Source organism: Drosophila willistoni (genome assembly GCF_018902025.1).
Source record: "Drosophila willistoni isolate 14030-0811.24 chromosome XR unlocalized genomic scaffold, UCI_dwil_1.1 Seg143, whole genome shotgun sequence".
Taxonomy (NCBI): domain Eukaryota; kingdom Metazoa; phylum Arthropoda; class Insecta; order Diptera; family Drosophilidae; genus Drosophila; species Drosophila willistoni.
This window is the reverse complement of record NW_025814056.1, coordinates 8500794-8525431: the sequence shown is the minus strand read 5'-3', so window position 1 is coordinate 8525431 and position 24638 is coordinate 8500794. Positions and strand designations below refer to the sequence as shown.

The 24638-nt window shown below is 38.0% G+C and overlaps 1 protein-coding gene and 1 long non-coding RNA gene across 3 annotated transcripts; one reads left to right on the top strand and one right to left on the bottom strand.

Annotated features, from left to right (window-relative positions):
• Positions 1–1405: 1405 nt before the first annotated feature.
• Positions 1406–20261, bottom strand: LOC6645667. Of its 2 annotated transcripts, XM_023177472.2 has the most exons (18): positions 19500–20261; positions 15865–16001; positions 14966–15153; positions 14778–14881; positions 14442–14717; positions 14249–14379; positions 12901–13083; positions 11276–11305; positions 6307–6498; positions 5814–6223; positions 5532–5747; positions 5128–5461; positions 4793–5059; positions 4498–4681; positions 4229–4435; positions 3962–4163; positions 3797–3890; positions 1406–1584 (listed from the first exon to the last, which is right to left on the bottom strand). In XM_023177472.2, the coding sequence occupies exons 1-18, from the start codon at positions 20248–20250 to the stop codon at positions 1555–1557; spliced, it is 3936 nt and encodes a 1311-aa protein (XP_023033240.2). In that variant the 5' UTR covers positions 20251–20261; the 3' UTR covers positions 1406–1554. The 2 variants fall into 2 exon arrangements, with proteins under 2 accessions (XP_023033240.2, XP_046867826.1); XM_047011870.1 differs by lacking the exon at positions 11276–11305.
• A 2050-nt stretch (positions 20262–22311) lies between these two features.
• Positions 22312–22993, top strand: LOC124460628. Its single transcript, XR_006954528.1, has 2 exons — positions 22312–22641; positions 22706–22993. It is a non-coding gene; the product is annotated as an uncharacterized LOC124460628 (long non-coding RNA).
• The last annotated feature ends 1645 nt before the right edge of the window (positions 22994–24638 follow it).

Below are 24638 nucleotides of genomic sequence, written 5' to 3'. Positions count from 1 at the left end.
ATGATCTTGCCTAACAAAAAAAAAAAAAAAAAAAAAAACTCCCCAATCGAGCTCGATTTCCACTTTCACAGCGAGATAGAATACTTGGAGTAGTCTAGTCTAGTCTAGTAATCTAATATATCTTTAATCACAATAACATAACAACAAATTCCTTCCCCCTTTATTATAGTTTTTATGTTTTTTTTTGTTCTTTCTTTGGATTTAAATGTTCATTTATTGAATTAAGTTTTTTGTTCAGTTCATTTAATGTGTTTATCATTTTAGAATCTGATATGATTTTTGCAACATTTTGGAATTTTATTAGCCATTTATGGTTTATCGCTTTGCTTGTTATGCTAATACCTTTTTGTTTTGTGTGTGTGTGTGTTTTTTTTTAAATTTGTATTTATATTATCATTATTTAGACTAAGTTTTAAATTTAAAAAAAATTCTAATCTCGTATGGTCTCTGGCGTGCCGGTGCACTCCGATTCACAACGTCTTCTCAGATTCGCCTAGGTTTCTGATTTTTTTTTTTTTTTGTTTTGTTTTGTTTGGCGCAAATTAATTTTTCGCCTAATTCTAATCTTATATTTTATAACTGACGAAAATTGATTTAATTACTTGTTTTCTTTGTTTTTAATTGGGCAGTTTTGCTAAAATTGTGTATTAGAATTTACTTTAATTTCCTTTTTTTTTTTTGATTTCTCTAATTTTTGTTTAGTAGGGTTTTTTTTTGTTTTTTTTTTTTAGGTTTTTGTGTTAATCAGTTTAGTAGTTTAGTTGAACATTAAATTATGGTTTAATACAGAGATCATGCAAGGTCTTATATTTATTTTTATAGACATCTCCCTCTAATCGGTGATTGAGATTTTGATATATTTCCATCGAGCAATTGGGTAAACAAATGAATTTATATATTTTTGTTTTTTTTTTTTTTATTGTCTGAGTTTGATTTGAATATGTAATAAGAATATACACCTAATATGTATATAAATATAAATGTTTGTATATTTATATATTGATTTGCAGTTGTGTGTGTGTTTGTTTTTTTTTTTATTTATTATTTCACCGAAAGCAACTTATAAGTTGACGGACGATAAATTATAAATGTTTATAGTGTTTAGGTATGGTATGTTCTATATATGTATGTATGTATATATAGTAGTGAATTGAAATAAAACGCTCAATGTAAAATTGTTCATATCATACAGTTTCTATTTTCATTATTATTATTATTTCATTTTTTGGTTTTTATCTTTTTGGCATTTATTTACAATTCTTAAAAAGGGAAATTTCTTTTGTGAACAACAATAATGGAAATAATTATGCTCTCCCACACACTCTTGCTCTCACCTCTCTCTCTCTCTTTCTCTCTCGCTGTGTCTTTTCTCACTCACTTTTTCTCTCTCTCACAATCTGTATCTCTCAATTTCTCTCTTTCTCTCACACACACTCTCTGGCTCTGTTTTTCTCATTCTGTATCAGTCTGTGTTGCTGTTTTGCCTTTGGAATCCCTGATCCCTGCTCCCTGCCCTTTTTGCCGGCTGCTCTGACTGGCTGCTCTCCAAAAGGCTTAGATCTTGGTCTCGACGACGATTTTTCTCTTTTGTATTATTATTATTATTCATATTATTATTTTTTTTTTGGTTTGTTTTGTTGTTGTTTACGAAAGAAAGTGGAAAACATTTAAAAGAAAGAGTACAAAATAGAAAAAAAGGATTCAAATTAAGTCAGCAGCTGCTAATCAATTGGTGGATTCAAGTGGGGATTCATTTTGGATTCCCACAGCGCGTTGGAATCGCATTATATTACAACTAGTATGTATTATGTGTGTAGTTAATTAACATGCAAGATCGTTGGATTGTTTTTAATAGGAGAAGCTGGAGCAGGAACAGGCGGCGACGCTTGATGATTATTTTCTTTTGGCTGGTGGTAAGGGGGGGGGGGGGGGGGGGGGGTGTGTGTGCTTGCTTCTGAATTGCTTAAGGTGGGAGGAGGGTGAGTGAAGAGGGGGCGGTTCAATGAGATCTTACTTACTTACAGTATGTACGACAATCAACAATCAACAATCAATGAATGTTAAAGTGAGTGTGAGCGTGAGCATTGAGAATGACGAGCTGAAGAGTTAACGAGCTAATGCTAAATGGTTTCCTGACTTGGGTTCTGAACACGCAGTACCAATTAAACTATATACTGTAATATATATTGTATATATAATTTTCAGTTTAGTTTGATTCTTGTTTTTGTTTTTTGTTTTGATTATGCTGATATTATCGATGATCACTACAACGTCTATTAAACAACTAACGAGTTCAATCTAGCTTCTATGTATATATAAATATGTATGTTTTATATATATATATATATTGACATATATTTGACTATGCTCTTCATTCTGAAACTGAAACTGGCGATTACGTTACGAATTCATTATCAATCTTAGAATGTTAATTAATTTTCACTTACAATCTATCATCTTGTTGTTGAATTTTTTTCAATTTGTCATTTAAATTTGTTGTTTTGCTCATGCTTTTACTTAATTGTTTTTTGCTCTTCTGTTTCAATCTTTTTTAGTTTTGTTTTTTTTTGTGCGACGCATAATAAATGCTGAGTGGGGCGGAGGGGGAGGTTTTTGGGCAGTTCCTAAAACATGACCTTTGCCCCTTCCTTTGGAGAAAAAAAAAAAATTAATCATACATAGACTCACACACACACCAACAAACTACTAAACCTCTACACATACATATGTCTTTGTTTTACTTTTCTCCTCTTTAACTTGCTCTCCCACCTGTTTTATAGTCAGTTTGATTTGCATAGTACGATTTATGTTTACTTAAAGACTATTAGGAAACAGTTTTATCTACATAGGTCTATGAGCATTCTGTAAGAGTATTTTCATATCAAAAACACAAAAAAAAAAAAAAAAACATTCAAGTACAAATAAATGAAAACTTTTTTTTTTGTTTTTAAATCGGTTTTGGCCGACTCTAAAGTACCCTGTAACAAATAGGGTTTTATCTTATGTTCATCTAGAACAATTATTGGCGCCACCTAGCGGTTAGCATTCCATTCCATTCAAAAGTCATAGAAACAGTTCTATATATATGTAAATATTTGTAGTCACAGACAGACAACAACTCGTTCAAGCAAATTTGATATCATGGGATAGTAATTGTTTTCTATTTTATATGTATGTATGTATATTATCCTTAGAAAAAAAAAACAGATAGAAAACCTAAGAATCTAATGGAAGTTCTCTTTCATCGTAACTAAAACACTGTCCTAGTCTGTATGTACAGTTTCTATGTGTTTTTCTTCTTCTTGTTCTTGTTCTTTAAACATAAAAATTTCAAATAATATCAAAAGATCCTAACATCTAGAAAAATTGCTTATAAAAATTGCGCGACATTAAAAAAAAAAAAAAAACAATTAGTTATATATAGTATATGTAAAATATTAAAAACAACATACACCTCGAAAACTCTAATAGAATCTTGAGTTAGAGTTTTCGCCATGGGCGATATATAAAATATAAAAGTCAATATAAATAGAGTTTTGCGTACCGATACGCATTTTGGTTTCTAGGCATTTTCAAAAATGAAAAAAACAAACAAAAAATTCCAATGAACGAGTTTGATTTGGGTTTTGATTTTGTTTGTTGCGTTTCGCATTGTTTTTGTGTTTTTTTTTTTGTTTTGGTTGTGGTTCAGTTCCGGGGCACAATTCTGTACGTTATTGGTCGCCGAGCATCAGACCGTGGTGACACGATCGATCTCAACATAACGCACAGAATTGTCGCTTTGTCAGCAAATCACCTCCTTTTCATCCAAAACGGCTGTATCCATAGAGCTGAGAGATTTGAGGCGTGTCTGCAGCACCGAAGAACCGCGTAGTTTCCGTTTGATTTTCCTAAAACAAAAAAGGAATACAAATTTAGATCAAAGATCTAGATGTAGATTGGATGGAATCTTTTCACTTACTTGTAGGCAAAGGCAGCAAATGCACAACACGAGAGCACAAAAATGAGGCAAAGTGTGGCCAAAATTTCGGCGGGCAATTTCATTAGGGCCGAACACTGCAGGAAGGCCTCATCATCGCCGGAAGGACAATGGACAGTACCGTCACACCAAACGCTGGCATTAACACAAGCACCCAACTCGGCGCACTTGTATTGACAATCCTCTGAGATGGGAATAAGCATTAGTATGGAGAACTGTAGAGGATTGGATTTGCTGGAAGACACTCACCCGCCATGCTGAGAGTGGGTCTGGGCATTAGCTCCATCCAGTTGAATGTGTATTCGCCATTGCCTGGCCTTAGAAACTCAACACTAATGGCTTTAGATCTATTGACCAGGGCAAAGTTGGGACGCTCATTCCAGCCAGAGCTAAAGATCTCGACAAACTCATATGCACTCGATTCCGGACTCAAAGGGCAGGCCACTATGGTGAGACCTAAGAAGAAAGTTCGATTTTAGTTTATCTCTTTTAATGTCAATCTATGCTGGATGGCCTACCCTCCGATGTGGTTAGAACAGCTCTTGATTTTGTCTCACAGCGCCAGCTATCGGCCTGCACAAAGGTGGAGTTCAGACTCTTTTTGGGATTGTGTTTGCTTAAAAAGATGGCCTTAAGACGCACATAAAGAAATTTGTTTCCATTCGACGGTTCAATTAGCCAAGGTCGAGAGCGGCATTCAATCTGCGGCGAAAAGAGATATTCAATTAGTATACGGGAAAAGAGCTCTCACATGCTATCTGATTATGTCTTAATTTTCCCTTAATCCCAGTATAAGGATCGGGTTTAGCTCACATCTCCAAAGGTCATGTCTATGGTGCCGCTGGGTCCGAATTTGCGACGTCCATCCTTGCAGCTAGTTGGTGCCTTGACAAACTCAAACATCCCCTCAAAGTTCACTGTATCCGGGTCATCCAGAGTCGTCATATTTTGGGCTATAAAATGCACTTCCACATCCCGACTGGTCGATGTATATTCCACGGGTAAATGTGATTCATTTGAAGAGTTGCAAAGGCAACCGCGATGCAACAGAATCGAGTCCTGATAGGGACGTTCAAATATCTAGCAAAAAGAAGTCTCATTATCTATTTGATAATGTTTGTGTGTGTTTTTTTTTTATATATTCTTACCTCGATTCGAACATTTGTGTCGCCATAGCAAAACGATCGATTAATGTCCTCATCCAATCTTGAGTAGCATGGCCGATTTGTTGTTGTCACTTTGCGCAATTTAATGCGAACCCTTTCGCCGCGCAGAGCTTCAAATTTATAGACACATTTCAAATTTCGTGTACCTCCGCGTCCGAATAGAAAAATGTTGCGTACACTACGAAAGATGGCCGGATCCTTGCGATCCATCATATTGCTAAGAAACTTGCGATTACAATCGTGCTCCCCACCGCCCATTGGCAGACCATCTTGATGCAGATCAATAAACTCATATTTTAGCTTAAAGTCCAGGGGTCTAGTGAGAAAAAAGAGAAATTATTTTAAACAAAGAGAGAGAGAGAGTGAAGGTTGCGAGTTTTACTTACCTCAACACTGTTGATTCGGTATTGCGTAATTCCAGAGTAATGGCATCACTGCTGGACACATAACTCTCCGAAATGGTGCATGGTCTGGCGTAGGTTTCATTGATATTCGAGCGATCGCAAGTACGTGGTATAGTTCCCCGACAGAAGCGAGCAATGACATTGGTGGAATTATGATTATAGTGGCCCAATGAGTTGTAGGCGCTCGTTTCGCTGATGCTAATAGAAACCCCATGGAGGGGGTAAGTGAGTGTCGGAGGCAGAAGAGTAGACACTACTACTTACCAGTTGAGATCCTTGCAGACGGGTGGATCCCTTAGCGTGCCATCCCAAATGCGCAACATGCCACTACAATCCTCCTGTGTCTGTAGTACTCCAATTGCCCCCACTGATGTCTCATCGATCTGTCCGAATTCGGGATCTAAGTTGAATTTCAAAACAGAAATCCAAACCTTAAAGCGTGACAAGGGTTGATGTATGCCCGATTGACTATTGGTGCGACGGGATAAACTTAGATGATCAAAGGTCTTGAAGACTCCCATGCCCTGCAAATGGTACAGGCACGTGGAATTGGGGGCCAACGAGTGTTTGGGATTCTCTAGAATGCCACGACCAGCTCCGCGTATCCAGAATTCGCATGGTTTTTTGTTCTTTGAGTATGTTGGACTTTGAATATCCACGAATTGAACTTCCACCTGAAGCAGTTGAAAGGAAAGAAAGAAAGTTTGGGATTATGGTGATTCTGATGGTGATTAACATATGGACAGTGGGCCTTTACCTCCAATTGGAATCCGTATAGTGGCAGCACTTGCGATGAGGTGCCCGTAAAGGTGCCAAATGGCGACGTGCTGAACTCAACCAATAGCTCCGGGCCGCTGGAGACAGCTGCGGGCACTGCCTGACCTCCACCGCAAAACTTCAATATTATGGGATCACGTGTGGTATAACCATCATAGACAGTCACGTAGTCCTGCGGGTGTGTAAAATCAAGCAAGAGAAAAGGACCAGAAAGAAACAGAAGAAGAACGCGAGAGAGAGAGAAAGAGAGAGAGAGCAAAGTAGATGAGGAGTAAACGAAATGAGTGAAACGAGCAACGACAAATGTGGGTGGATTGGGTTGGTTTTTTGGTTGTTATATTTGTTAGTTCATGTAGGTGGTCACACACACACACACACACACACACGCACAGAGAGAAGGAGAGTTTGTGTGTGTGTGTGTGTGTGTAAGAGAGAGAGAAAAAAAGGGAGAAAAGAAATGTGGCAGAGATGTGAAAGAACGGTAATTGCTGTAAAGAAGTGGGCTTAAAGTGCAACGACTGGCAACTGTGCTCTCATATTACTTAATGGCCACTGGACGTATACGTGATTTTTGGTTAGAAACCGTTTGGCAGTGGCCTTAATGGAAGCGAAATGGGGTCTAAAAGTACTTATGCAGTTCAGAACAATGCTTTTGATGTGTATACATATCTACGTGAGTGTGTGTTGGTGTGTGTCCGTTGAGTCCGTTGTGTCCCCTCAACTAAATGTCGAACATTTTAAGCTCATTTAAAGTTCTTTTGATGCTCAGTAATATAAATGGTTTGGTTTATGCGATGCAATTATTATGTATTAAGATAAAAAATCTATAAACGCAAACCGAAAATGAATCAATTAAAATCCAAATCTCATTTTAAGAAATAATAATTATAACTTTAACATGTTTATTAGAATTTACTTAAATGGTTATACGATTAAGATTAAGAGTCTCAATAAATTTCCAACTGACTTTTCAACTGAGAACTTTTTTTTGATATTTTAAGGGAATAGAGATAAGGCAGTAAGTCTTCGGATCATGGCTTTAAAACATGAATTAGCCAACTGGCATAAACATTTCAAAAAACATGTACATGAACGTACATATATATACTGTTATTTTGTGCTGTACACGAATTCCGTTGGGCCTTTGATGCAAAATGCTTTCGTATAGCATTTTGCGCATAATTTGTGCGCATTTTAATTGAGTTGGCCTTGCCCTGAGCCCTTGTTGATATGGATGAGGGAAGAGGCGACCTCTATACTAGTACAGGGGCATTTCCTTCCTGCCGCTTTTAGGTATTTTCTCTTATTTTTTTATTTTGTTTTTGCTGTGTGTGTGTGTTTTTTTTTTTTCTTTATGGTTGTACCATTTGACAAATTAGTTTTGTGGCCGCCACACTTTTAGCATTAATTTAGCTGAGGTTTCTGCTTCTGTTCCTGTTTTACAGGCATTCAATGTTTATGGACCTGACCGCAAATTTAAACTATGCAACGGGCCGCAGAACCGAAATTTGAACAACCATCAGCAGCAGGAGCAGCAGGAGTAGCAGAACCAGGTAATTTGTGACCGCAAATTTATTGAAAGCGCGGGGATTTTGTACAAATTAGTGGACACATAACTGCATAAATTTGATCAGGAATGCGGGGCAGAAGCAGAAACAGAAACAGAAACAGGATCAGGAGTCGGAGTTGAAGTTGACTTTTTACTGCATACTGTGTATATCAGTAGAGGTCTCCTTGTGGTTCCTGTTCCTGTTCCTTTTGCTTTCCGGCGATTATTCACACATGCCGCACCAAAAATGGCCAGCACTTTTGGACATTTTGGCTTAAGAGCGCGACAAAAAAAAGTCGTTCAAAAAAACAAAGAAAAAAAAAAGAAAACAGTGAAAAAAAGTTGAGGGCGACAAAAAGGGACAATTTGTAGGCAGAGAGTGAGAGAGAAAGCCATGCAATCCTTGCAAATGCTGGCGGTGGTGCTGCTTCTTCTGCTGCGGCTGTTGGCCAAATGGCGCTAACGTCCAAGCGGATTGCTTTCCAACTGAATAAGCAAAAAGCAAAGGGGTTAGCAATGGCGAATGGCTTTGCTTTTCAGGGGGTTTATAGGGGCGATGGGATTTGCTCGCCTTACCACCAGCGCGCCAACACAACGAGTATTTAATGGCACTAGCCAGAGAGCCAACCAGCCAAACAGCCGACCAGCCAAGAGCTCTTTAAGAGACAACACTCAAAATGCAGAAGATGACTGCAAAAGATGGTAAAAGAAATTCGAACGATACCCTGATCAAGTAACAAAATACTAAATCAAATGTTGATGATGGAAAAGGAACAACTAATTGAAAAAGAAGGCATAACAGAGAGAATGAGAGTGAGAGAGGGAGAGAGGGAGGAGGGTGGTGTGGCGTTGGTTGTTGGATAGCTTAAAGAAAGTTGAATGAAACTAAAGCCCGGAAGTGGAAAACTTATCAAATGTGGCATTCTCATTCATGAGATGTGGTGGGTCTCTCTGTATTTTATGCATGATGAATGCCTGGGGTAATAATTTACAGACACAGACACACACACACACACACAAACACATACATATGGACACATAGATAAGTCCAAGGCACGTTCGTCCACTCTTAGTCTTGGGCAGGACGCTGTCGTTATAGTCGTGTTTAAGAATAAACATCGGGTTCATCTGAGGCGGCTTCACCAAATCAGATGCACTAAAGAAAATATAATACAACTGTACTTTGTCACAAAACAACTAACCTAGCATATGACTAGAAATACAATCAGCCACACATGTTGTGGGAACAAACACTTGTAATTGTAAACTAACCCAAACGATCACAACGGCAGGATGTCAAGTGGCCGACGCCGTGCCCAAAATAATAATAATTTTTCAACCCCCGAATGCGTGGGGTGAGTCGTACTAGAATAAGATCTACTTAAGAACAATTGTTACCTACTAGAGCCTAAGATTTCCTATATAAACTCCGTACTTTAGTAAATAAAATCAGTTCATATTTTGAATTCAACGAATGAAGATTGGGTTATTTTCCTTCTCCCGGAATCCCTATTCATTTTGGTCCTTCGAGCCGGATGGATCATGTTTGGTCCTTCGATAAAAAAGAACTCTGTAGTTTTCCCCCACCAGTGGTAAGAGACTCAGAGGTTCAATCAGCTCCTTAAGGTCTGAATTCTTATGATAAGATCAGATAAAGGTAGCAAAATAAAAAACTCTTGTTTTCCCCCACCAGTGGTAAGAGACAGAGTATAAAATTAAAGCAAAATATTATTGCTTAATAAATAAAAAATGCGTGCGTCTGAATTTAAAGGCAGTTTGGCTAGTGGAGCAACTGTAGTATCTTCAGCGGCGGGAGAGTTTTTAACCGATCTTAAAGGCAGTTTGGCTAGTGGAGCAACTGTAGTAATTTCGGCAGTGTATATGTACACTAATATCGTTGCAAACGCTGTATGTAGTTGCAAGTAGGCAACAAAGATCAGCAGCAGAGCAATGAAACAGTTGCAATTAGCCAACAAAGGACAGCAGAAGAGCAATGAAATATTTGCAAAGAGGCAACACGTTAGCAGAAGAGCAACAACATAGTTTCAGAGACGAAAAGGATGGTGCCAGGTGGCCGCAGGAGCAGATCGGAGAGGCGAGCGGAGTTCGAACGAGTTTAAGGAGAGGCGAGCGGAGGCAAAGCATGGTTTTCTAAAGGTCGCTTAAATAAAAAACTAATTACATACTATACAAATAAATTCCAAAACGCCCCATTTGGCTACCCTTCGCAGAATGTTTAAGAATAAACATCGTGTTCATCTGAAGCGGCTTCACCAAATCAGATGCACTAAAGAAAATATAATACAACTGTACTTTGGCACAAACAACTAACCTAGCATATGACTAGAATTACAATCAGCCACACGCGTTGTGGGAAAAACACTTGTAATTGTAAACTAACCCAAAACGATCACGACGGCAGGATGTCAAGTGGCCGACGCCGTGCCCAAAATAATAATAATTTTTCAACCCCCGAATGCGTGGGTGTGAGTTGTACTAGAATAAGATCTCCTTAAGAGCAATTGTTACCTCCTAGAGCCTAAGATTTCCTATATAAACTCCGTACTTTAGTAAATAAAATCAGTTCATATTTTGAATTCAACGAATGAAGATTGGGTTATTTTCCTTCTCTCCGGGAATCCCTATTCAGTCGTCTAATGTCCTTGATGAGCATGCCCCCCTAGCCGCTCTCGGCTACAATCTACATTCTTGTGTGCGATTTATGATGTGCGTGCCAAGTGTTCATTAATATAAATCCAATGACAGATTTTTCCTCCCTCCCCCCTCCCTCCTTGGATTTTCCTGCTCAAAAAGGGAAACTTTCTTTCAATATCACAGAGTGAATGAGAGAAAGAGGAAGAGCAAGTGTGTATGTTATCCTAATGAATACATTATCTAGTCTATAGATATTCCATAGTTGTCGATTTGCTTGAATCATTTTGCTTTGTTGTTCTGCATATACTTTTAGTATGATTAATTGCTTCGACCCTCCCCACTCCCCACTCCCCCTCCCATCCCTTCCCTTCCACACCAACAACCCGGTCTACCGCCTTGGGCACACAACTAAAGATGACAAATAATTGTTGCTTAAGATTATACTTATTGCTAATAGATTTGATAGTAAACAAGAGGAAGTGGTGGTGGTGGTGGTTAGTGTTGGTGGGCTTTGTGGTGGTTGAGTGGTTTAACTAGTATTGCAATTAGTTAGTTACGAACAAGTGCATTCTAATTTGGTGGAAAGAGACAGAGAACGAGAGAAAGAGAGAGAGAGAAAGAGGGAGAGATACTATGGACTCGAAATTGTTTGTATTTATTTATTTGTTAGTTTATTGTTGAAGTGGGTGTACGCGCAATATGAAGTAATTGAACAAGAGAATTTAGTTTGATTTCATTTCATTACCGTTGATTTCCATTTGGGTTTTACATTTTCCTAGTAGAGAAAATACATACATACATATATACTCATATATATAGTTAAGCAACTTGATTATCATTATAATTAAGCTCAAAGTTCATTTTGTGTGCAATGGAAAATAATTGATTGATGGAAGATGGAAAATAAATTGGTCAAGAATCTTAATTATATTTCTATTTTGGACATTACAAATCGATTTTGCCCAATAATTAATAACCAATCAAAAAACCTAAATTGTTAAACTAATTTTAGTTTTGTTTTTCATTTATATTTGTCCACCTAAATAACCCGTCATTTGGTCATTTTTTTCGAGACAACTTTGCAACAATTTATTGTAATTTAAGATGAAATTTATATACAAAACCTGAAACCACTTTAAACAGCATATTAGATTCGAATAGTTTTTTGGATCTAAAAGGAATGATATATGTGTAAGTAATCCTCAAAAGTGGCAATGTATCACAGCCTTGTAATAGTACCCACATAAGTATGCTACAAAATTTGAGTGAACTTTGAATTCGCTTTTTCAAAGACCTTGTTGATCAAACAACTTCAAATCGAACAAATCGATAGCTAGTAATCGATCACTATAATATCCAAATGCCTTTGAAAACTTGCCTCGTCGACATTATCATTCATTCTGCTTATAAGTTTCGCCTTTATTCAATTTCCTGCCCCTGGTTTAAAATCCAAAAATGTTTGTAATTAAATTCCTTCTCGATTTGACCTATTTGAAAAAGGTTATGATGGCAAGGAGTTGATGTGTTGGCTAGCCCAACATTGACGTCCATTCGGTGAACCCTCTTAAGGCTTATGGACAAAAGTTTTATCCCATCTTCCACTTTTGTAGGCTTATCCCCAATTTGAAATCCTTTCGTTTTTCCTTCCTTTTTTTTTCATCTGTTTGGCATTCACAGCTGCAACTTTTTGCACTCATTAAGAGCTCGGGCAAAAGTTGGGGTACTTTCAATTTAAAGCTCGCCCCTCTCTCCATTGACAAACAATGAGGCTATGAAATTAACACTTCCCACGGCTTGGTAGAGGAGCCCATCGAAGCTCAAGGCAATGTCGGACATTTGGACATGGAGACAGTTAGCTGGACATGGACAGTTTGCAACTGCCCACATTATTGCACACATACAGAGGCATATAGCCTACACATGCCCACACACACACACACACACACACACACACATACACTGATGCCAACACAATGGTGGACCAAAGGCAGTTGTTGGCAGGGGGATAACAAAAAAAAGAAAAAAAAAGAATTCGTGCAAACAACAGATTTCAGATTTTTGCTCATTTCTTTTTCAATTTGTCGTTTTTTGCGCAGTTTTTTTCCTCCAGTGTTGCCTTCGTTTGTCCTGTTTGCCGGCCATTGGCCAACAGAGGAAGTAATTTTTGTGCTGGAGCGCTCGTTAAAGTTGGCAAATGCAAACACAGAGAAGTTCGTTTGTCCCTTTTTCCCCCTTCAGGGGATAGATGAGACAGATAGATAGATAGGAACAAAAAAAAAAAAAAACAAAAAAAAGGAATGGGATGGTATGGGATGGAGGAGAGATAGCGGGAGAACAAAGAAAAGTGCATTTAAAGGCAGATTTAATTACCTGAATGTAATCGCAGTCATTCCATGTTTTTAGTCTCGGCTCGAATTTCTTGTCCTTGTCACTGGCACTGGGTGGTGGCGCCATTTTGTTAGTGGCGGCCGTTTCCTGTGTGGAAATCCAGACCAGATTGCCCTTCGGCTGTTTGACTAGAATCAAAGCATGTTTGCCATGGGGCACATCGTGCTGTGTGGACAGGAGAATTAAATGCAAATTAATGAGGCACAAAGCGCACAGCACATTGGCAAAGAACATTGTAGTTAAATATATTAAATATTCGCAGATTCGAGAGGGAAAATAAATTGTAAAAATAAAACAAAGTTAACTTGTAGTAATCGTGAAAATTGAAATTCGTATTTCTTGAGTTCTTTTATTAGTTAGATGAATGTAATAATCGACATTTCGTTAGAACTTTACTTATTCGTTTCTACATGAGAGTATTTTCCTGGTTACCTTAACAAATGGGAAACACATTCAATGGGGATGAGAAGGGCATAAGGATCTCAGCGTAGACTACACCCATGGCTGATTGGATTATTTTCATTGTCAGCAATGTGCTTTTTTGAAGCATCCTTGAGATGTGGGACATATTAAAAAATGTTTGTCTAGGCCACTTTAGACTTCAGTTCAGTGTTATATACATATACACACTTCATATACTTCAGTTAATTATAATAAAAGCTCATTTTATTTGGAATGTAAATTGCTTTTTAATTTTTCCATCCCTCCCTTTTGATTTTTTGAACTTTCTTCACAACACAAAAAAAAAGTGAAAAAAAAAACAGGAGAGCGAGAGAGAGAGAGAGAGAGATGGAGGTAAAGCTAAAGCTGTAGGACGATAGACAAGTTGAACGTCAACGTCAACATCAACATCAACGTCAACGATTTTGTGGCATTTTTATGAGCAAGGACGAAGGATAATGTTTGCGGCCATGGGCATGAGAGTGGAAGTGCTAGTCATAGTCGGACTGTGGGAGTGGGACTGGGACTGGGCGTGGGCGTGGGCTTTAATGCGCTTAAAAGGCTATCTGTGGATGTCTGTGGGCCTACCATAATGACAGTCTAACCTTTGGCTTCGTTCGCCAGGCTGCTATGACCCGGCTTAGGTGACTGCTTTTGTAACCCTAGAGGAGCGTTGTCCTGGCAGCTTTGTGACACCTTTTTTAAGGCCAACACACTGCGTATGCACAACGTTGCCAGGACAATGCCGAGACTGATTGAAAAGCAGCCAAGTCGAGCCAAGTGGGCGATGGATGAATGGATGGATGGATGTGATGGGTCGCACGATGCCAGATGGGATGAATGGTAATTTAATTTAATTTTAATTGTTTCTGTTTGTGACAACGCCTACCTGTCGCACCGCATAGTAGCAAGTAAGATTACGTGGATAGATGCCAGGGAAATTGGGTGATTGCAGGCGACACGACTTCTTGTCGCAATCACTGAATATGCGTGAGCAATATGTGCCAGGAATGAGATCACCTAAACCAAAGGAATACGAATATAGAATACATAAAATTTACGAGTTTCTAAATCGAGCTTACCCAAATAATATTTCGGTTCGGTGTAATTAAGTTCATCCTTGATCAATGGTTTCTCCAATGAGTCCATAAATGTCTTATTATTGGCATAGGCACTAAAAAGACTAAAATCCTGACCATACCGATCCGATCGGGCTCCACTTGAGTTGGTAAACTCGTGCAAGGCAGCTCCTGTGCCCTGTTGCTGCTGCTGATGCTGCTGCTGCTGTTGGTGTTGCTGCTGCTGCTGCTGCTGTTGCTGATTGAGAAAACTGCTGCGATTGTGCCACTGGGCGAGCTCTGTGTGAGGATTAAAATTGGATGCGGATGTTGGCTTAAGCTGTGGATTCGTTTACTCACCTGCTAGCTTTATGCCCCCATAGCGTGTCACTGAACTGTCCTTGGATAGTACTTTGTATCGAATGCGAAAGTCGAAATTGTAACCGCTTTGATCCCTTGCCAGTCTGTAAAAGGAAAGGAAAACAGAAACGAAAAGCAGCTTGAGCAGATTAGCAAAAGGACAAGGCAAGCGTATAGAGGTTTCGGACCTGTTTAGTTTGATGGTGAATATCAAGGAGCGCGTCTCACTATAGAATAATACGGGACCCCAAGAGCTGCCACACCACATGCCACCGATGGGGGTACGTGCTGATTCGGCTATTTGCATATAACCATCCGGGCAACCCTCATGTACATAGGATGTGAAACGGCCAATGGTAAAGCTATCCAGAGTCACCTGAAATGACAGCAATAAAAAACTAGCTATGAACAATTTAATCTACACATAGGTAGATATATATTTTCTTTTAAAAATCAATTTCTCTAGTGTTGTTATTGTTGTTGTTGTTGTAGCTAGTGGTTCGGTGTAATAAACTGCTGGCCAGTCTCCGTATCTCGTACTATGTATATCAATGCAATGTCTGGACGCACTCGAGTGTGGCAGCTAAAGGATTTTGGCTTTGGCTTTGGCTACGGCTTCCTAGCTTCGTAGCTGCTGTAGGTGTGAAGTGGCGTAATAACTAACAGGCGCCGGCACTTGCTTCCCTTCCTGCCACAACCAGTGGAACATCTAGCCAGAGGCGGAGGCGGAGGTGAAGAGCGAACGGAACGGAACGGGGGGTGCGATTGCTTGCCCTGTCAGTTGTAGTTACGCTTCATGTGGCTCCTTGACTCTAGGGGATTTCGACTTGCAGCGCTCCAGTGAGTGGCTTTGAAATCAATATTGCCTGCCAGTGGGTCCACCTCACCTTCACTTCATCTGCCACACCTTGTCTTCCGATATACCCAGACACTTTTTGTACTCCCCTCTGCTCGTCAATCCATTGGTTCAGTTGTTGCTTATCTTTTTAATGGCATAGTTTATCCCGTTTACAAAATGAAATGTGAAAGGCAGCAGCAATAGATACCACCTCGTGGGGAGTCCCCACTCACTCACTCACTCACTCACCTGAACGACATCGCCATGCTGGCCACCTGCCGCCGTAAACGTTAGCACACAGACAAAGGGCACGCGATCCTGTTTGGGTCGATGCAGTTCCAAGGCATAAGTCTGTCCAATGTCGCCATAGTAGGTGCGATTACAGCCTGTATACGGTAGGGACGAAAAGGATGAAAACAGAAATATATATTAAATGCAATTAGCGTTAGTTTGGCAATTAGTTTGTTTGTAGCGCTGCCAAGCAACCGCAACTAACTGGATATCATTTCTCATTCGCCCTGTGTACCCATGCTTCTGCCCTTGCCCCTGCCCCTGCCCCTGCCCCTAAACCTGCCCACACTCTGTCATCCCGTCATTTGTTATTGGTGTGGGCGCCAAATGAAAGGAATGGCATTTGTCGCGCCATAAATCAACAGCTAGCTGGGAATTAACAGTCATTCACACACACCACAGTGTCACATTAACATGATATTAACATGAAGGTTATCACATCAACCTGAATAAAACTGGCAATTACCTCAACTGTGCAAGGATGAATCCATCACAAGATCCCTCATTCCTCATTCAACTCTCAAATAACAAATAAATTACTTTTGAATTACTCGAAGTGAATAAATGAGTAAAATAAGCAAATCTATAACTGTCAGATCAAAAAAGAGGGGTCATTTTTTCCACTTGGATCGTAAAGACAGCCGAAAAAAGTAAAGAATAATTCAATATATATATTTTTCGGCGGGTGTTCAGACCCCGCAGACTTTTCGCTGGATTATTTTTAATTTGATCATTCCGAATTTGTATGTTGTAAATATATATTTTGTGATTTTGGACTGGCTGTCACATTCTGAGCCAAAAATATTCAATGCCACTCCATCTGGCTGATTTATTTGTTTGGTTTTGGCAAAATAACGTATACGCAGGATATGCCCAGGTTGTGACCACCATGTCGACCTTGTATAAACAAAAGCTTCAATTAGAAAGGAGAATCTTATAACATTTTAATGTATTGTCCAAATACGTTCTTTGTATACCGTTAATTGGAAAAGAAACCAAAATAATATTGAAAAAAAATTAACAGGGAAGGAAATTATTTGAAGTACACATTATCATTCTGACTCCACCAATTTTTGTTTTACAATTTTGGGATATATTGATAATTTCGTCTATTTACTTTTAAGCTTATACTGATTCCTGTTCAACTAAATTTAGAGTCTTTCCAATTTAATTGAATCCAAAAAGATTCTTAAATTTAATTTTAGAACTTGTCATTTGGTATTTGTTGAAATTATCTCGTAAATTTTATATGATAAATTAAATTATACTTAAATTTTAACTTTTGACGATGCTTACTTAATAAAAATTAAAATGAGTCGCGTTTGATTTACTAAAATCGGACCACAAACTAATGATTTAATTCTTACATCTAACTCTTTCCTATGGTTTCTAACTCTACATTTATTGAATATAGTCGTATTTCCTTTTTGAATTCAAATGGTTCATAGTCCCTAGGATATATAATGATAGAGTAAAAAAAAGCAATTGATATTGAATCGAATTGAATATCAATTATTTAATTCATTGCTTTCTGGATACTTTAGATTCCACGCGTTATGCGTATTATGCAATTGTCTATTTAATATCATTGATTACTGATAATTATTATTACTGCATGGCATTTATTGTAATTGTCGGACAATAAATGTAAAATTGTTAAATCGTTTATCCACATTCTCGAATGCAACAGTGGAAAACTATTTATTTAAAAGGCCAATTGCCAATTCACTTGATTATAAATTCATAAATTCTTTACATAATTAAATGAACATGTGAATGTGAATGATTTGCAATCATGGAATCAAGTTATTGTTGCCTCTGGATGAGAGTTATTGAAGAAACAGTCCGGGAGCAATAAAATCAAGTTGGGCTGTGGGATTGGGATGGGTGGATGGTGGTGGATTTCAGGTGGCTTACATTTCGAAAGGAGCATCTATGTACTTATATACATATATGTATATTTTTCTATGACAAATGGAAATTTCTGTCCTCTTTCTCTCTACGTATTTCTATTCCTTATGGCATTTCAATTAGTTTTATTAAAAATGCATAGGGTGAGATTAGAGATTTTAGACAGAGAAAGAAAATTTCAATTTCAATTTGATTTTATTGGCTTTGCATTCAATCAAATTTATTATGCGTTCAGCTATCAATAGTCAATTAGATAATTATGTGCATAATACAATCATTTTTGCCTATATGTATGTACATATGTATGGAACATGCCTCTCATATACATACACTGCAAATAAATATTGCAACCATTTAGCCAGAAGGTATTTAATAATCGGATTAAAATCTTTACAGCTCAAAACGTTATTAAGCCCTAACCAATAAGTAAGTTAAAGTCAAAGAACTTTTGTTGTTAAAGTCAATTTGTATTATTAAATTTGTAGTCGAATTGTCGAATATTTTGCTCAGTGTATGGGAGAGAGAGAGAGAGAGAGATGAAAGCGATTTGTAGTCGTCGATATTTGTATTTTGATTGCCTATCCGGGGGGCAATTTGTATGGAGTGTGTCCATAATTGCCACAAAACAATAACAAATTAAAGTCTCACCGGCTCTGTGTGGGCCAAGCAATGGCAACTACTTATGTATGAAATATTGAATGAAATTCCAATTGCTTAAGATGCTTTGAAAGAACATTTTCCAACCTCAAGTTCGGTTGATGTGTTGTTTTTTTTTCAATTAAAGCCCAATGTTTTGTCGTTTTGCTCATACCCAATGAAATGGAAGATCCCTTTTCTCCCTTTCCTCCCTTTCCTCTCGTTTTGGGGTTCAACCCGGGGAGATGTTCTGCTGCTGCCTCATTGAATGTCATTGAAAAATACTTAATTAAATTCATCAACGCTTGACATGACGCGGCAGTGGCAGCAGCAGCAGCAAAAAGGGCGGTAGGGCGCAGAGTATGGGCCTATATATGGCAGTTGGGTGCGGCTTATATAGGCAGCCAATTGGCAAAGTGAGAAGTTCACTTTGCCGCCATTATGAGGGCCATTGGATTGCCACGAGATCTCCCCGCCAACTACGAGAAAGAGAGAGCGAGTCTGGTTCGATGTGCGAATGCGAGTGCTTAATTACATTTACACATGGACGCTGTGTATACACGATGAGTGTGGCATCTGGCGGAGGGAAGACTGGAGAAAGGACATACATACATAGCAGACAGTAGATAGGAAAAAGAGCCAAAGCAGGCCAAGAGGAATGAACATGGTGATGCAATGGTTTCTGATTATTGGATATTTATATGGTTTGACAAGGCTGATTGCTCGTGGAGAGCATGCCATGAGAATAATAGATAAGCATCTGCTACTGATTTTATCCTATTCCTATCCCTATTATATCCTATGTTGTGATGGTGATTCATTTGTGGGATGCCCCCCACCTCAGCATATTGTATCTAAATCCATTCCCTGACTACGTCCATCCATCAATTGGCATTGCTGTGGAATCTATCACTAATCAAGTTGGCAAATGTTCAACAGCGATTAACAGCGATCTTTGGGCCAACTTCTAATCGTTACAGCTTTACGTAATTGCCTTTGTAGTTTTGGGGCCAGTGGGCATTTATTGAAATCCTTTTTGTACTTACGTGTGCAAAATCGTGGCTCATCACTGCCATCGCCGCAGTCGTTGTTGTTATTGCAGAATTTGCTCAACGGCACGCAGCGTCCATTGGAGCAACTAAACTCGGCCAGGGAGCAACCGGTGGCGGAGCCGGAAGCGGGACCCATTTGCAAATTGGCAGGTTTGCCAGGACCAGAGCCACCAGGACCAGCAGCAGATGAGGAGGCGGGAGAGGGTGAGGCAGTGGCCAGGACGAGACTCAATGCCACACAGACGAGCCATGTTAGCATTGACGCCGGAAACGGTTGTCGCCGCTGCCGCTCATGCTGATGCTGATGGTGATGATGCTGTTGTTGTTGTTGTTGCTGATGGAGAAGGAGGTTGTTGCTGCTGCTCCTCCAGCTGGAAGCCATTGTATTCAATGGTGTTGCTGTTGCTGTTGTTGGTGCAGCTCCTGCTGCTTTAATTGCATGACATTGTGTTAGATTTGTTGCCCTTGCTGTTGCCATTTCAGATGACATTTGCAGCATTTGCAACATTTTTGTGACATTTCTGTGTCGCTCATTTGGCAGCTGCATCTGCAACTGCATCCTGTTTCTACACTTTTCAACTCCTTCAACCCTCCGTATTCTCTTTTCTCTCAGTCTGGTTGTTGTTGGTGTTGGTGTTAATGTTGCTGTTGTTTGGGCAGTGCTTGTTCTTGTTGCTGTTGTTCGTTGTTTCAGTTTCTTTGGCCTTTTTCTGCTTTTATATTTTTGTCGCCATTTCAATGCCATTTTTGTTGTGTCTGCAAATAGAAGCAAAACAAAGAAGAAGAAAAAAGGTAAAAATAGAGAATTATCAATTATTCAAAAGATTTAAATCTAATGGCTATAAACCGTATACATATATCTACATATGTATAGCCACAGTCTAGTCTGTGTCACGGATCTAGACACTGAGTTTCTTAATATTCTTGGCATAGCTTATGGTTCAGTTATACAATATTATTGCACTTTGTTGTCAAAGTTAAGTGATTTTGAATTGAATAAAACAAAAAATGAAGTAAGTAAGTCGTCTCGCCGACTTTGGTATACCATACACCAGTAAAGCAAATATTTCAAGCATTTTCACATGCTTCTTACAAGCATATCTTAGTATCTCGCTCACACAATCATACGAGCACCCTAGCGCCCCCACCAGCCAACGGCCAACTCCGGCCTTATGGAAAAACGTTTATATGCATAACTCGACTGTTTTTTATCCGATTTTGTTCAAATTTGGTATTTTGATAGATATTAGTATTAAATTTAAGTGTGCCAAATTTGATTGCATGAGGTAAAAAAATACGGGAGATAATCAAGTTTTTCAAATTACGGGGGCGGAAAGGGGCGTGGCAAAATTTTTATACATACAAAATGTGTGCATTTACTAAGCGAATATACATACCAAATATGGTGTATCTAGCTAGAATAGTGTTTGAGATAAACGCTTTTTTTAAATTGCGGGGGCGGAAAGGGGCGTGGCAAAAATTTGAAATAAACTTGATCACTCTACATACTACACGAGTCTACATAAAAAATTTGGTGGCTCTAGCTCTTATAGTCTCCGAGATCTAGGTGTTCATACGGACAGACGGACAGACGGACAGACGGACGGACGGACGGACGGACGGACGGACAGACGGACATGGCTAGATCGACTCGGTTGTTGATCCTGATCAAGAATATATATACTTTGTGGGGTCGGAGATGCTTCCTTCTGCCTGTTACATACATTTTGGCGACTTTAATATACCATTTCACCCTATGGATGTATGGTATAAAAACAATTTAAAGATTGACAAAAAGAAAGTTCTGAAAACCAATAAATAACACTTTAAACAATTTAATATTAATCTAAATGACTTAGAAACCCCTAAAGCCAAAGGGCAGTGGCTTATTTCGGACGATGTTTTCTTTTACTTTAAGTTAACAGAGAAAAAATCCTTTATCTAAGAAGTCAAATTTCTTACAAACTTATTGGCCAGATTTTGATTAGAATTACAGCCATAATAGCTTTGTTATATATATATATATTATATATACTTTGCAGGTAATAATTTGAAAAACCAGAGGGTCGGGGCTAACTTCGACCGCGTCAAAGTTTGTATACCCTTGCAACTTTTTTGGTAACTGTTTCCTTATCTACAGCCATCAAAGTGGAAAAACGTTTTTCTAAAAAGGCTAATGTTTGATAAAGAATGGCCTACAATCTTACCATAGGAAATAACAAAGATATTGATCAAAGTCACTGTTTTCCACCGATTGTTCCTATGGGAGCTATTTGATATAGTCACCCGATCTTTATCAAATTCGGTACAGTCGTTTAAAGGTGTAATAAGCTAACCAATACTAAATTTTATTTCGACAATAGCTCAGAAAATAACGAAGTTATTGAGAAAAGTCACTGTTCGTGACTTTGCCGTTTGTATGGGGGCTATATGATATAGTGGTCCGATCCGGCTGAATCCGAGATATGCAACTTGTACACTATATACAAGCCTTCATGCATTCAGCTCTGTAGGTGTTTCCGTTGATCCAGACGGACGGACGGACATGGCTGTATGAACTCGTCTCGTCGTACTGATCAAGAATATATATACTTTATATGGTCAGAGATTCTTCCTTCTATGTGTTGCACACTTCTGACCAAAATTAATATACCCTTTTGTGCAAGGGTATAAATAGGTTATTTTTTGATGCCCAACACACATTCGATTATAATCTAAATATTCGACTATAATCGATTATAGTTATCGATATCTATGTCAGTGTGGTATAATACATAAAAATTTTTATTTTCATCACGTTGCCTTGGAGAAATTTGTTAGGAAAATCTATATAAATACTGCTACGACTCTCAGGTTTTACTCATTCAGTCGCTTCCTTCTGTTGGGATTACAACTAAATCAATTTTTCCTTATTCCTACAAAAATTATAATCAACGTTTTAAAAAAGTTATTATTCCCTATTTAAAAACATCCCATAAAACATTTTTATTTTCCAAAAACAGCAATAGCAATACAGCCTTGATAGAGTCCATCTTGTCACTTATACCGTTTAAAATTGTGGGTCATCAATACAATGGTCTCTGGACAATGGATTACATCGGAAACTGATTAAGAGGGAATCCTGCTCTTTCTGTTCGTATGTCATATTTGTGGTCATCTTAATTGGCTTCCTAATTAAAATTTTCCTTCCTAATTAAAAGCGGCATTTATACTCCTTATCAAACAAGACGCTATCCTATTTATAACTATCTCCGTCTGGATTATCAAACATATTACTTTACTTTTTCGCGCGATTGGACTTACGCACGATTTAAAGAGGTACTTTCAGGCCTTGTTTTTGGCTTATGTTAGATTTATTTTCCCACATGCGTATGGACCGATACAGTTGAAGTCTTTTAAAGCCTTTTCTAGCTCCTGCAAAACAAGATGTTTTTAAAGTCCAACATGCAAAAATTTCATAATAAATGAACCTTGAACGGCTTCAACAATTAAGAAGTTTTTATTTTTATTATTTTCATTTGACCAAGTTTCAAGAAGATTCATCAGGTAATCCATCTAGTCCAGGGGTCCTTGAGGTCTTTTGGTTTTTATCTAGGCAGCATGGGATCAAACTAAATTTATATCCCTGAGCCTGGACTATATAAATTTTGATGTTAAAAGAATGATTTTATTTTTTTTGGTAATATTTAAAATTGAATCAGAGAGCCGGAGCTAACTTCGACCGTATGTATGTGTAATAAGCTCACTAAAATTAAATTTCGACAATAGCTCACAAAATAACGAAGTTATTGAGTAAAGTCACTGTTCGTGACTTTGCCGTTTGTATGGGAGCTACATATATGATGTAGTGATCCGATCCGGCGGACATGGCTGTTTAAACTCGTCTCGTCGTCTCGTCGTCTCGTCGTCAAATATATATACTTTATATGCACGTTGCACACATCTGACCAAAATTAATATACCCTTTTTGCAAGGGTATAAAAATTCAAAAATTGTTTGCAGCAACTATTCAAATCTAAGTTATATTGTATAGTATCCAATGAAATTACAAGTTTGACTTATAAAATACTAATTAGTATACTAAATACTAAATTTAAAAGGACTGACGAATCGAAGTGTGAAATTACTAAAATTCTGAACCAAAAATCTTGTGTTTTTTGATCGGACTCTCGTCGAAAATCTTTACTAGGCCCGTCCATGAGTTATGTATATCATATATGTCCAAATTATACAATGTCTGCATTAAGTCCATAAGGATTTTTACACTGATCCAGAGGGACAGAGGGAAATAACATATCAAATTGGCGTTCATACTTTAATGACGAATTTCAAAATTAATGAGTAAATTTACTTTTATAAACGAATTCTACATAGTTTTTAAACCTAAACTTGTTTCTTTCTCGAATTAAAAATTTAAATCTTTGAAAGGTAATACAATGACTAATTGTCCGGAAGCCAAAAGTAGATAGCTATTTGCAAAGGAAAAGAATAATCATAACAATCTGCCGACAACACTTTGCACATTTCACTTATGAATATCTTAAAGTATATATACATATATAATTGGTGTTTTTTTGTACGATATATTCAATATACAATTTTAAATACGCTTGAATGAGCGATTTCAGTATGCCAAATTTATGGCCAAATATTTATCGCTGGGCATATAAATTGAAATAAATGCGGACACGGAGCCGGTGTCTCCTTTCGACAAAATGAAGAGCAGAAATATTTGCAGCATAAACAATTTTCTGTCTAGTTATTGTATCATAACTTTTGATACCTTTGTTTTAGCCAAAAATGGGTATTATAAACTTGCTTAAACTTGTTAATAAACTGTGCTGATAATTCTTTTCATTTAAGACAAATTGTTTGCGATTCGAACTGTTTCTATTTATAATTTGTGGCTCCTTTTTTCCATTGAAGTAAACTTCGTGGAAGAGCAAAAAGAGAGTATGCAAAAGTTCAGAGCATCAAATTTAGCTTTTGCGATGATTTTTCACATTTTGTTTTGTTTTGTATTGTATTTTTTTTTTTTAACAATATTTTTCCTGTGTTTTTGTTTTTTAACCATATTTTTCACGCCGAGCTAAGGACGAATTTTCACGCGCGTTGCACATTATGGTAAAGTTC